This window comes from Palaemon carinicauda, chromosome 9 (genome assembly GCF_036898095.1).
Source record: "Palaemon carinicauda isolate YSFRI2023 chromosome 9, ASM3689809v2, whole genome shotgun sequence".
In the NCBI taxonomy this organism is placed as follows: domain Eukaryota; kingdom Metazoa; phylum Arthropoda; class Malacostraca; order Decapoda; family Palaemonidae; genus Palaemon; species Palaemon carinicauda.
The window spans coordinates 11525415-11537914 of NC_090733.1; the positions used below are offsets into that span (position 1 = coordinate 11525415).

Genomic DNA, 12500 nt, shown 5'->3' on the forward strand with positions numbered 1-12500 from the left:
GTGTGTCCGTTTGCAGCGTAAAACCTTTTGTTTAAAAAAAAAAAATACCATGTGGTAGGCTTCAGTTTTGTTTAGCAGGATAGATAAGCGTCTGTAACGAATTTGCCTTTTGTTCTTTTTGAGGGGCGGTTATCATAGGGATTTAGATTTTTTCATATATCTTGTGGATTAAGTGCAAGTTTTATTTTGTGTTAAAACAGGTCAGTGAAGTTTAGAAATTTTCTGAAAACGTAATAAGCTAAGCACCTGTTAATTTCAAGCTGGGTCAACCTGAGACAACTCCACCCACAGACGTGGTTCTGAACAAAGCCAAGGTATGTTATTGTCTGCTATTGTTAGCTTTGTCTATTTTTCACGAATTCTATGTAACGAAGGCGCAAACCTGGGATTTTAGCCGAATTATTGCATGTTGGTAAGTTGTTCACGCACATAGCAATCATTCATTTTTGTGCATGAAATAATTTCACATTTATCTTTCGTGCGAGGAAACAAGCTGGTCTCATGTCGACACTTTGCTCCTGATTCGCGTAAACGTTTTACGGCAGTGAGACATAATTTCTGTGTTGGGTAACGGCAAGAAAGCGTTGAATCCTTGTTATTTCAAATCTTTATAATAGTTAGGGGTATGTCATTTCATTTTGTAAGATTTCGTGGGATATTTCTTATGTACATGTTTTGAAACGGATAATTTCCATTTTTTTTATGTCTAGCATAGAGGGTCACCCATCGTTGGAATCCCTTTTTTTTTTTCTAGCATAGAGGATCACCCATCGTTGTGATTCCGTTTTTTTTTTTTACTTTGCATAGAGGATCACCCATCGTTGTGATTCCATTTATTTTTTTTATCTATTATAGAAGATCACTCATCGTTGTGATTCCATTTTTTTATGTCAAACATTCAGGATCACTCATCGTTGGGATTCCATTTTTATATTTTAAGTCTAGCGTACGGGATCACCCATCACTGTGATTTCTATTTTATCTGTTTTAAAGGATCACCCATCATTGTGACCCAAATTTTGTCTTTTGTACTGGATCACCTATCGCTGTGATTTCATTTATTTCTTTTATATTGTCTATTGTACAAAATCACCATCTCTTTGATTCCATGTGAATTTTGTTGTTTATTTATTTTGGGTGCCTTGCAACCAGATAGCCTATATAAGCACCCATTGGCGTGCTCCCTGGTTTTCAAGTTAGGCTCCTGTTCAATTATTTGCGAGGCTTGCTATTCAGTGACAGTTCTTTTCCGAGAGGGTATCTCTTACAACCGCTGTGTATTTTGCCCAGCTCCATCTATATCCTTTCTTCTGTGAGGCTCTTGCGTGGGCTACAGTATCTTTCCCATTCGTGTAAGTTCTTTCACGGTCAACCCCATACCTTGAGCTATTGAGTATGGTCTGGTTGCTGTCCCCATAGGGAATTAGCAAAATGACTGCTGCTGAGATCTGTGGGTTTGCGGACTTAGCAGAACGACAAGGCTATGAGGCAGACGCATTGCGAAGGTTTGTGCGGGAACTCACTAATGAAGCCAATACCCGGAGAGGAATCAAGCAAAGGAGAAAACAGAGAGCGAGAGAGTATGAATTAAAAATGTAGGAAAAAGTGAAAGGGCATAAATTAAAGATGCGGGAACTGGGCATTAAATTATCACGGCTCATTAACTTGACACCTCAACCCAATGGTGCCAAAGTCCAGCAGGACAACTGCAGGAAGGTCCAGTACCTCGAAGGAGTCACCAAGGAATCCTCTACAATGGAGTTGAAGGTAACCACGCCACAGCTCAGCAAGAGTTGCAGACAAGTGGTAGGGAGCAATCTCAGACATGAGGGCTGCAACATGCTCTTGGGTCAAGAGCCCATGAAGGGTGTACAGCGAGTGCCCCTCAGGTGAAGGAAGGCTGTCAAACCGGAGCCCCAAACTGTGAGGACTCCATCTACTGCAGAAGACAAATGGCTATCTGACATTAACCTTGGGGAATACCTTGGTTAAGGGAGGAGGCCCAAGAGTCTTCCTCCTCCAGCAATGAGTCTAAACCTCGTTCCCCAGAAGTCAATTCAGATGAAACTATGCCACTTAACACTATTGTTGATAGGGCTACCTCAAATACCAGGCCAGAAATCTTAGAGGAGACAAAAGAGGAAGCACCCATCAGCCCAGAGACCCCAAGGGGCCAGACAGAGCTCCTCAGATTCCAGCTGTTGGACGAGACACTGGAAAACTACAGAGCATCCGGCTGCTCGAACGAGACAGAAATAAATAGTCTCTCTAAGAAGGACTTCCTACTGAAGGATGAGGTGCCCCTCAGAATGATGCGAGGTTCTCACGATACCATTAGAGCCCTGCGGTGGCAAGTAGTGGTTCCCCGTAACCTTCGGTTGTCAGTGCTATACATGGCCCATGAGGGACTTGGAGGACAGTTTGGGGTGAAGAGTAATACCCAGCTGATCTAGTGTCAGTTCTTGCCAGGCTTGCAAACAATTGTTAAGGTGTTTGTGGTCTCCTGCCATCCTTGCCAAGTCACCGGTAATTCAAAGCAAATAATTCGAGGGCATCGCTCCAAGCTATTCCATCCATAAGTGTCTAAGAAGTGACACGATTCTTTTATTGGTTTGGCTTCCCAGCCACATTTCAGAGGGACGAGGGTTTCCACTTCATGGCATAGGACTCATGACCACTGACCATACTCGTAACCCATTTTTGGCTTCACCAGTATCAAGCAGTGCCGTTAGATTCTAGAAGTTCACCTAGCTGCTTCCAGAAGCTAAAGAACAAGGTGCTAGCAGGAAGCCCCAACTCTATGGTCCACTTGGACAGTATCATAAATTTCTTTCAGACATGGGAAAATCTCAAAACTCCAGATAATGAGCTCTTACGGATGGGCTTATCTCTCGAGTATCTTGGATCCTACCATGCTGACCTTGAGTTCCCATTGATAGTCCTAAGAGCCCATAACCCTCACCTATATATATATATATATATATATATATATATATATATATATATATATATATATATATATATATATATATATATATATATATATATATATATATATATATATATATATGTATATGCATATATATGCATAGTAGTCAGTCGTTTTTTCCACTAAAAGTATTTATCATCTAAATACAAGATAATTTTGTTTGTATGCCACAACGGACTAATGAAAATTTCTATTTTGGTTTCATAGTCTGCATAAGGGTTTGGCAAAACAAAGAGATTATTATTTGGGTTGTATGTCTTATTGATAATGATACGGAACAAAACAATTTCTGGTATCTGAATTGAGGGCAATTAAGTGACAACCTTTCCCAGTAGGGGTTTTAATGCATAGGCACTGTTCAATCCTTTTCGAGAACAAGGAGGTTTAGCGGCTCTAGTCCAGGCTACGGTCGTTTCAAGTACATGCCATTAGGTCAGCTTAACGCTTAAGATACGAAGTATAGTAATGCTGTTGTTAGAAGCTACAAAATTAGGAGGGTATATAATAAATAGCAAAAAAAAAACTTATCGGAAATAAATTATATTTGTATTATATAATGTATGCTGGCGCTATACAGTATATCATACAATGGGAGTGGGAATACTTGATCTGTCACCACAGATCCCCGGACAAGACCTACCCACCTCGCCATCAAGGAAAGAATGGGGTATAGTTTTCCGATCAGCGGAGTTAATTGAAGTCCGATTTTTTCATACGAAAGCCATAGTTGCACATGTTACAGCACAGCGACAGTATAAGGGGATAAAATAATTGGGGGAGGGGAGAGGCTAGGGAGAGAGGTAATTAGATTTAGGAAAGATTGGATGAGAAAGCGTTAAAAATGAAGTACAGAGGAAGATGAAAAGATTGGGGCAGACCCAATAGCTCTTTTTTGTTGGTTTATTGTGTCACCACCATGACTTTTGGATTTCCGGGAGGTGATATCTGTTGCCAGCCTCCGTTGAATTTGTGTTTTCATGATTATTCCTTTTCTAGGGTTTGTTTATTTATTTATGCGTATTCACCTTTTTAACTGTTTTTAATACTCTGATTTATTTCCGTCCTGAGCAATGAATGGAGCTATTCTTCTCCATCAGGATTGCTCGATTTGGGTGTCTGTAATTTCCTCACTTGTTACAAGTTCGGGGTAAACGTTTTTTAATCATTCCCAGGCTTGTGTGGTCCATCTGTGATACCTGCCATTAACTGATTCAAGTTGGTATATATTATGGAGTTCTTCCTGTTTTTCTTAATTATTATTGTTGTTGTTGTTGTTGTTGTTGTTTGGATAATGTATACATGAAAAATTTATTTTAATGTTGCTAATTTTCTGAAAATAATTTATTTAATTGTTAATTGATTCTCTTGATTCTTCTTTCCTTATTTCCTGGGCTTTTTTGTCTGTTGGAGACCTCGAGCTTATAGCATCCTGCTTTTCCAACTAGGATAGTAGCTTAGCAAGAAATAATAATAATAATAATAATAATAATAATAATAATAATAATAATAATAATAATAATAATAAAATTAATAATAATAGTAATGTAAATTCCATTGTCTAGGTGCTTAACCTTCGTGTCTCCTTTACTATTCTTTAGAACATATGTGTTTGGAATTGATTAAGTATGGAAATGTGGTTGCTTACTCAATAATGATAGCAAATGGTTTTTTTCATTTAGATATGTAATTTCACCTGCAGTTTTTGTTAATATGGGATATCAATATTTTGAGGAAATCTTATTCTTAGTTTATACTAATGTTATAGGAATTTGCATAGCAGTGGAAATCTTTTTCATTATTGAGTTTAACTCTTTTTTTCTTATTTTAAGAAATTTGTGTATATTTGCGTAGATAAAGAATAGTATCTAAGAAAATGTGTAAGTATAAAATAATAGAACCAGGCCATTAATGTGAACTAGTATGACTATGTTTATTTATCAATGAAGTCCGGACATTTCCTTATAATTGTATAAATATTCGAAATATTTGTATTTCAAATATTTTTATATTTAACCACCTCAAAAAATCAATGATTATAATGATTGTACTCAACAGGTCATTGTAAAGATATATTGTTAATTATTTCTATAATAATCATATTTCAATTAGATTACTTGATGTAATGCAAAGCCACAGTGATTGAACGTTAACTATATGGCAACAAACAATCTGTCTTGTACTCGAGAAACGAATGACAAATTTAATAACAAAACAACTTTCAATGTATGATGGCTTTCCGGTTTAGAACCATTCCTATTACTAATGATACAGCTACTGCTGCTATTACTAACATCCTGAATCCTAAACGAAATGATTTTTCGTAATGAAAGAATGACACATTCTTGTTTGAATTGCTTGGGGCTTACTGTACATGCTACTATACACACATGCATATATATATATATATATATATATATATATATATATATATATATATATATATATATATATATATATATATATATATATATATATAAATATATGTGTATATATATATATATATATATATATATATATATATATATATATATATATGTGTGTGTGAGTGTATATATATATATATATATATATATATATATATATATATATATATATATATATATATATATATATATATATATATATATATATAGAGAGAGAGAGAGAGAGAGAGAGAGAGAGAGAGAGAGAGACAGAGAGAGAGAGAGAGAGAGAGAGAGAGAGAGATTTATATATATATACATATATATATATATATATATATATATATATATATATATATATATATATATATATATATATATATATATATATATATATATATTCATATATATATATATATATATATATATATATATATATATATATATATATATATATATATATATATATATATATATATATATGTGTGTGTATATATAAACATATGCAAAAACATGGAAAATTTAAATATTGACGGAATTTTGTCCATAATTTTGTCTTTGATTTAATCAAGAGTCCTCTTCAAGAAGTAAAAGACGAAACTAAGCATCAATTATAAGTCTTTCATGATGATAATAATGATAGCTTATTTAAGTTTTGAATTACATAATATTTACTTTTACGTACATGCATGGTGCATTTCTAATCTGTATATGCTAAGAAAATCTATGAAAAACCAAGAAATATAATAGGAAATTTATCAAAATTGAAAGTAGAAAAAATATGTAATATCTATGATTCTAGCTACAACAGCGAGGTGAAGAAATGATGCATCAAATATGAAGTCAGGATGAGTCAGAATATCTCTAGATATTGATTGTAAAATAAAATATCACAGCTAAGGGCCGATCTACGATGCTACATGCTCAACTAACCATCAGACAAGACTAAAACACCCCATGCTCCAACATATACTCAAAAGTAGCTAAAAATCGACACTTCAAAAGAGGGTTTTTCTTGATCAACTCCAAAGTTTTTTCTTTGAGTTCCTCCACCATTTTCGGAATATCTTCCTCTTTAATTTCGTGGAAATCTGGAATCTCCTCCTTAGGCGCCACGATGATAAAGCCGATCATGACGGCAAAAATTAGCCCATATTCGTGTTTCCTTCGGAACTCCCGAACGATGTCGTCGAAGGTAAATGGTAATCTCTTCCCGGCGGAGGACATCATGGAGTTCAGCTTCTGGCTATAGGCCTTCAGGAAAAATTGCTCGTTCGTTTTTCGGACTTCACCCGTCAAGCTCGTCATCATGAAATAGTTCAGGTCGGTTGCAAGTGATGCCACTCTGGACAGCTGTAGGTCAATCAGCATGACTTCGACTGGGTTCCCATCTTCGTCGTACCTGTCAAGAAAAAAGAATGGAAATGATAAACGGTATTTCTCAGTGAAGAAGAACTAAAACCTTCAATGACGTTATTGCATAAAAAAGAAACGTCTATTCAAGATGCTTCTCCTATGAGTTTTATACTATGATTTGTAACAAGAGGAAGTATGTGTTATAATAAACCTCAAGAAAATGGTGACATTGAAAGAAGCACGGGTGAATATGCTTATGAAAGGCTGACCAGCCATGAGGTAATGAATATGACCTACAAATCACTTTTTATTCATCTGAGTCCAGTGAAAAAGAGAAATTATATCACTGATATGACATTGATGGTATTAAAATTTTTCATTTTTTAGATACGTAAATGTTACGTTAGTTAGGTGCAAATCTTTTTAATTGTTATCATTCTGGTCGTTTTAAATGTCTGGGATGTATGATGATCAGTTTCTTCTCATTGGTGAGCAAATAGACATTATTAGCTAGAAGTGATATCTGTTGATACTATCATAACAGTTCTACAAATAGATTGGCATTTAGGGAATATTGATTAGAAAATTAAGATGGGCAGAAGGAAGGGGAACCGATGTTGAGTAGAAAGCTGAAAGGTGGATGTAGTAAGGATTGAAGGGACGCTGCAAATACCCTTTCCTAAAGCCTACAGTAACCCTCGTAAGGTTTCCTGACAACACTACCCTCACCAACGGAAAATTCAACAAATGCATCTTATGATTACCTGAAAAGAACATTATTATTCCAGCAGTCCCCATGGCAAATCACAGAATAAGGACCATTAGGGTCCAGAAGCCGAGCTAGTTTTTGGCAAACGACGCTCTTGCTTTCCAGGACCCATTTTTCTGCTTCGCTGTATCCCCCGAGACTGTGCAGTAAATCAGCCGTGGTCTGCATGCAAGGCTCAAACATTTCAAGTAGCATCTGTTCGGCGTTTTCTGAAAAGTTGTGCCAGTCCATTGATAGGTAAGGGTAACGTTCACCCAGTTTCTTGAAAGAGATTTTCTCATTCAGGAGCAAGGATGCACCGTGAAATGTGGCCAATGCCTCCAGAAGCATCACGCTGTGTCTGGCATCCATGCCGACCGTCCGGTCGAACATCTTGAATCCCTTTGGTCGAAGATCCTCCAGGAAAACCAGCTCTCTCCCTTTCTCGTCCGAGTTATAAAAGAACTTTGGGATGGGGAGCGGCTTAATGTCATGCTCGACCAAGATTTCGTTCATAAGGGGGCCAATTTTCTTGTAAAATAGTGTCTCCTTTCCAAAAAATACCTCCTGAAGGGCCTTCATGCTCTCCAAGCCTCGCAGTGGACAGACTTTCACAACGTAGGTGACATTACCCTCTTTGCCTCTCAACGTGTAGGATACTTCGACACTAGTGACGACAGTCGCGTAGTTGTCGCCCTTCTCCGTGAAGTCTATGACCGACCACGACACAAGTTTCGCTTCGTCGCCTTTGTCTGCTTTCAGAGTTGCTAGCACGTGACGCTCCTCGATCTGCGAGTGGTGTTCCTTCAGCCATGCTTCGTTGGACACTGAAAAAAGCATTGCATTAAGGGATATCTATTTGAATTAAAAGTTTAATACTGTATAATGTATAAGAAATTATATAGTAGGAATTGCTTTAGCGAATATTTGAGACAATTGGTTGTTTTGGACCGTTTTCAAAGAATAATTTTTATGAGAAATGTTGTATTTCTTTTGATTTAAAAGTTATAGATTGAAGAGTTTTGACATTTGACCTTGAAAGCATCACATGGGACTAGCAAATTATATACGAAACTATTCATATGTAAATAAAAGTATTAACTTATAGGGCTAATTATATTTTATGATTCATATTTATAAGAAAACTATTTCATCATATTATTACATTTCTTGTTTCTTTTCAGTCTTGTTTTTCTTTCATGCTCAAAAGGTTGAAATCGACATTCATTAAACAATTTGCTTATACTGAAAGATTGATTCTATTAATTATTTCAAACATTTCCCTCAAGAATCTTGATTTCATTATGAAGTCTGATTATGATTATCGAAATCGACATTCAGAAATTGTCCTTGATAATTATTAGGATCAGAAGGAAATATAAGAAAAAAAAAACGAAAAAAAAAATCTATACCTGAATCTATAGAAATCTGAATAAATACTTTCATAGAACTTGTGCAAAACTAATTATGAGTACGGATAAACATGTAGAACAAAACTATGGCCTTTTTTAGAGAGTGAAAAGCTAAACTAAAGATCAGGATGTAGTTGGGATGATACAAAAAGTTTTTTTTTTTTTTTTTTTTTTTTTTTTTTTTTTTTTTTTTTTTTTACCATAATATATCAAGAAGGCTCTCCTACCGCAGAATTTGCTCGAATATCTTTTATGAAAGTTATTTGATTGAACTAAACTCCCTTGATATAATGTTTTAGGCTAATAGGTTTACAAGCGTCCATTGTTATATTAAATGTTACCATAGAATTTGTACCCATAAGGTGGTTCTCCTACCCCATAATTTCTTAAACATTCTACCACTGATGCTTTTTGGTTCAACTTGATATTAATGCACTGATTACGGAGTATTTCTCTAATGAGTTTAAATGCATCTGTTCCCGATTTTCGATAAGCGATTATCACTGAAACCTGATATAAACGTTAGTAAGACGAATTTTCTGTACGTAGTCGCGAGGTTTGTGTCCTTGGCGGGAAAGTTATCGTAATGACATACATTTCGAGATAGGGTTGTTTTCAATTTCACTGCCTACACCTTAGTCTTCATAGCAGATCAAGATTTGATTGGATTCACTTCTCAGATCTAATATTAAAAATTCAATTATTGAAATATCTAATAAAAACAGTTTCAATAATATTCCGTTTGACAATGTATTTATAAAATACAATCTCTAAGGAGATTTCCCAGTTAATAAAATGGTTAAAATCTTTCAAGTGAACAAACTAGGCACGTGACATTTATTCAGTCCCAATTACACAACGATGTTGTTTGATTCGCTTATCAAGCCGTTTTCCAGTATGATTCAAATGTCTTGCCACACCCAGCACATGGAGTTATATAATTAGATCCATTATTTTGCTTAGGGGAATTATTTACCAAGGTATTCCTTACTGTTTCTGAACTTTTAAAAAACACATTCACCTTCAATATTCTCGATAACTCATTAAGTTGAGGAAATCTTTCATTCTATGGAAATACCTATACATTCACATTCTTTAAAGGTTCTTTATTCGGTGCCGTTATAGTATGTGGCCTACCTTTTTGGATCTGTTATAGTATGTGGCCTACCCGGTTTGAATGTGTCCTACCTAAGCCGGTTTGAATGTGTCCTACCTTAGGAAGAGTTTGTATATATATGTAATGAAATCAATTATTCTTCACAATTATTTAATATCTAACAATAAAATTTTAAAAGAACAGTTTCCTTGCCTACGAGTATGACGGGAGAAGCTAACTTATAAAACCCACCTAACCTATGCTAAAAGCCGTGTCCTTACCCGGGGGGCTGCGCCCCCCCGGACCCCCCCCCCCCCACCCTTATGCTAAAAGGCGTGTCCTTACCTACGAGTACGACGGGAGAAGCTAACTTAAAAAACCCACCTAACCTATGCTTACACGACATTAACATAAACTACATAGTTAAATACTGAAATCCATGTGTACATACATGATCAATATTCGTAATAACAGTATGTAGGCCACATACTATATCAGAGACAAAATTCCGTAGGCCACACTCGAAAGGTAGGCCACATACTATAACGGCACCCTTTATTCTTATGAGAATAAAATGTATTTGATAATCAAATTTTGAATTTCGGCTTTAGTCCTTTTAAACTAGTGTGATGGGCCGAGAGAGGAGTTGTGAAATCAAAGGCAGATTGGAAACGACTGAGTTATATTATTGTGGAACACTCTCCTTATATACAAAACCTCAAGGCAACAGGACATAGCATGTTCGGGAGACAATGTTCAGAGCAAAACCGGAGATATGATCATTCAGGTTCTTTTTAGTGCGAGGGAAGAGCGCAGATCACAAGCATAATATATACAAAATAATTATGTACAATTGTGTGACACACGGTAGGTACATGGCTCCCCCTCGCAAAATGACATACTGAACATGTTAAATAGGTGCCCTGAATCTGGAGAGGTAGTAGTAAACTGCGCCGATTAGCGGCAGTGAGTGGCTGTAGAAGTCGTTGGTTGGGGTGCGAGCGAGTGGTGGATGATGGTTGGCTGTGTTGCCGCTCCGGCTCGTCACGGGGTAGGCGAGTGTGTCCTACGGCATTCTTAGGTGTGTGTGTCCTACGGCATTCATAGGCGTGTGTGTCCTACGGCATTCGTGTCAGCTTCGGTTGAAGTTGAATAGGTGTCCTCTTCGTCACGAGTGGAGGCGTTGATGGAGGTTTTGAATGTCATGAAGTGGCTGTCCATAAGGGCATGAACTAGGTTCACCTCACGAGGAGAGCCGTGTGCGGCAGGTTGCAGGTGAGTAATACTGGTCATTCTCCCGAGGGTGAGCGAAGCACTTTTGTCCCCCAACGGTTGTTGAGAGAGCTGAAAATGCGTTGCTACACGGGCTGCTGGCGACGGCGAGTACTGCTGCAGAAGGTATGCGTTGACGGCGTCATAGTAACGGTGAGAGGCGGGGGGTGGGGGAGGCGGGAGGAGCGAGTCACTCCGGGGTCACCAATGTGACTGCGCCGAGTAAGTGTGTGGTATCAAAGGCAGATTGGAAACGACTGAGTTATATTATTGTGGAACACTCTCCTTATATACAAAACCTCAAGGCAACAGGACATAGCATGTTCGGGAGACAATGTTCAGAGGAAAACCGGAGACATGATCATTCAGGTTCTTTTTAGTGCGAGGGAAGAGCGCAGATCACAAGCATAATATATACAAAATAATTATGTACAATTGTGTGACACACAGTTGGTACACTAGACACGTATACTATTCATGAAATATTAAAGCAGTAGGCTACAATAAAAACGTTTAGTTCACTGACTATTTCGTAACTATCGTTTTATTATGTAACGAGAGTTATTTACTTATTCTTTAAAGACTAATAACTGCATATACCAATGATGCTTTGCTTGCTATGTTTCTTTTTGCATAATTTTACTTTTTAATTTACTCTGTACCCAGAAGAAGTGTAATTAAATATATATATATATATATATATATATATATATATATATATATATATATATATATATATATATATATATATATATATATATATATATTCAGTATATATATATATATATATATATATATATATATATATATATATATATATATATATATATATATATATATATATATATATATATATATATATATATATACACACACACACACACACACACATATATATATATATATATATATATATATATATATATATATATATATATATATATATATATATATATATATATATATATATATATATATATATATATATATATATATATATATATATATATATATATAACAGGTCACGCGCAGCGGTATTGTCAGACGTATAAACAACTCGGCCTCTCTCCGTCCCGTGGGAAGGTGGAAAGGGAGTGCCATACACTGGTAAGTGGGGGTACGTGTGTGTGCATATCTATTTGAATATTAATACATTATTTTTAACGGGTCACGTAAACCAGTAATAAAAACAATAATGATAAATGATAATAAAAGTAAGATTATA

General features: G+C 35.9%; 1 protein-coding gene across 1 annotated transcript in view; it reads right to left on the reverse strand.

Moving 5' to 3' along the window:
- Window positions 1-5888: 5888 nt before the first annotated feature.
- LOC137646960 (uncharacterized) overlaps window positions 5889-12500 on the reverse strand; it is a 10224-nt gene continuing 3612 nt past the window's right edge. Inside the window, exons 2-3 of the mRNA XM_068380029.1 lie at window positions 7512-8322; window positions 5889-6793 (exon numbers count right to left, since the gene is read on the reverse strand). Of these exons, the coding sequence (XP_068236130.1) occupies window positions 6337-6793; window positions 7512-8322 (1268 nt within the window). The 3' untranslated portion in view covers window positions 5889-6336. The remainder of the gene's footprint in view (window positions 6794-7511; window positions 8323-12500) is intronic.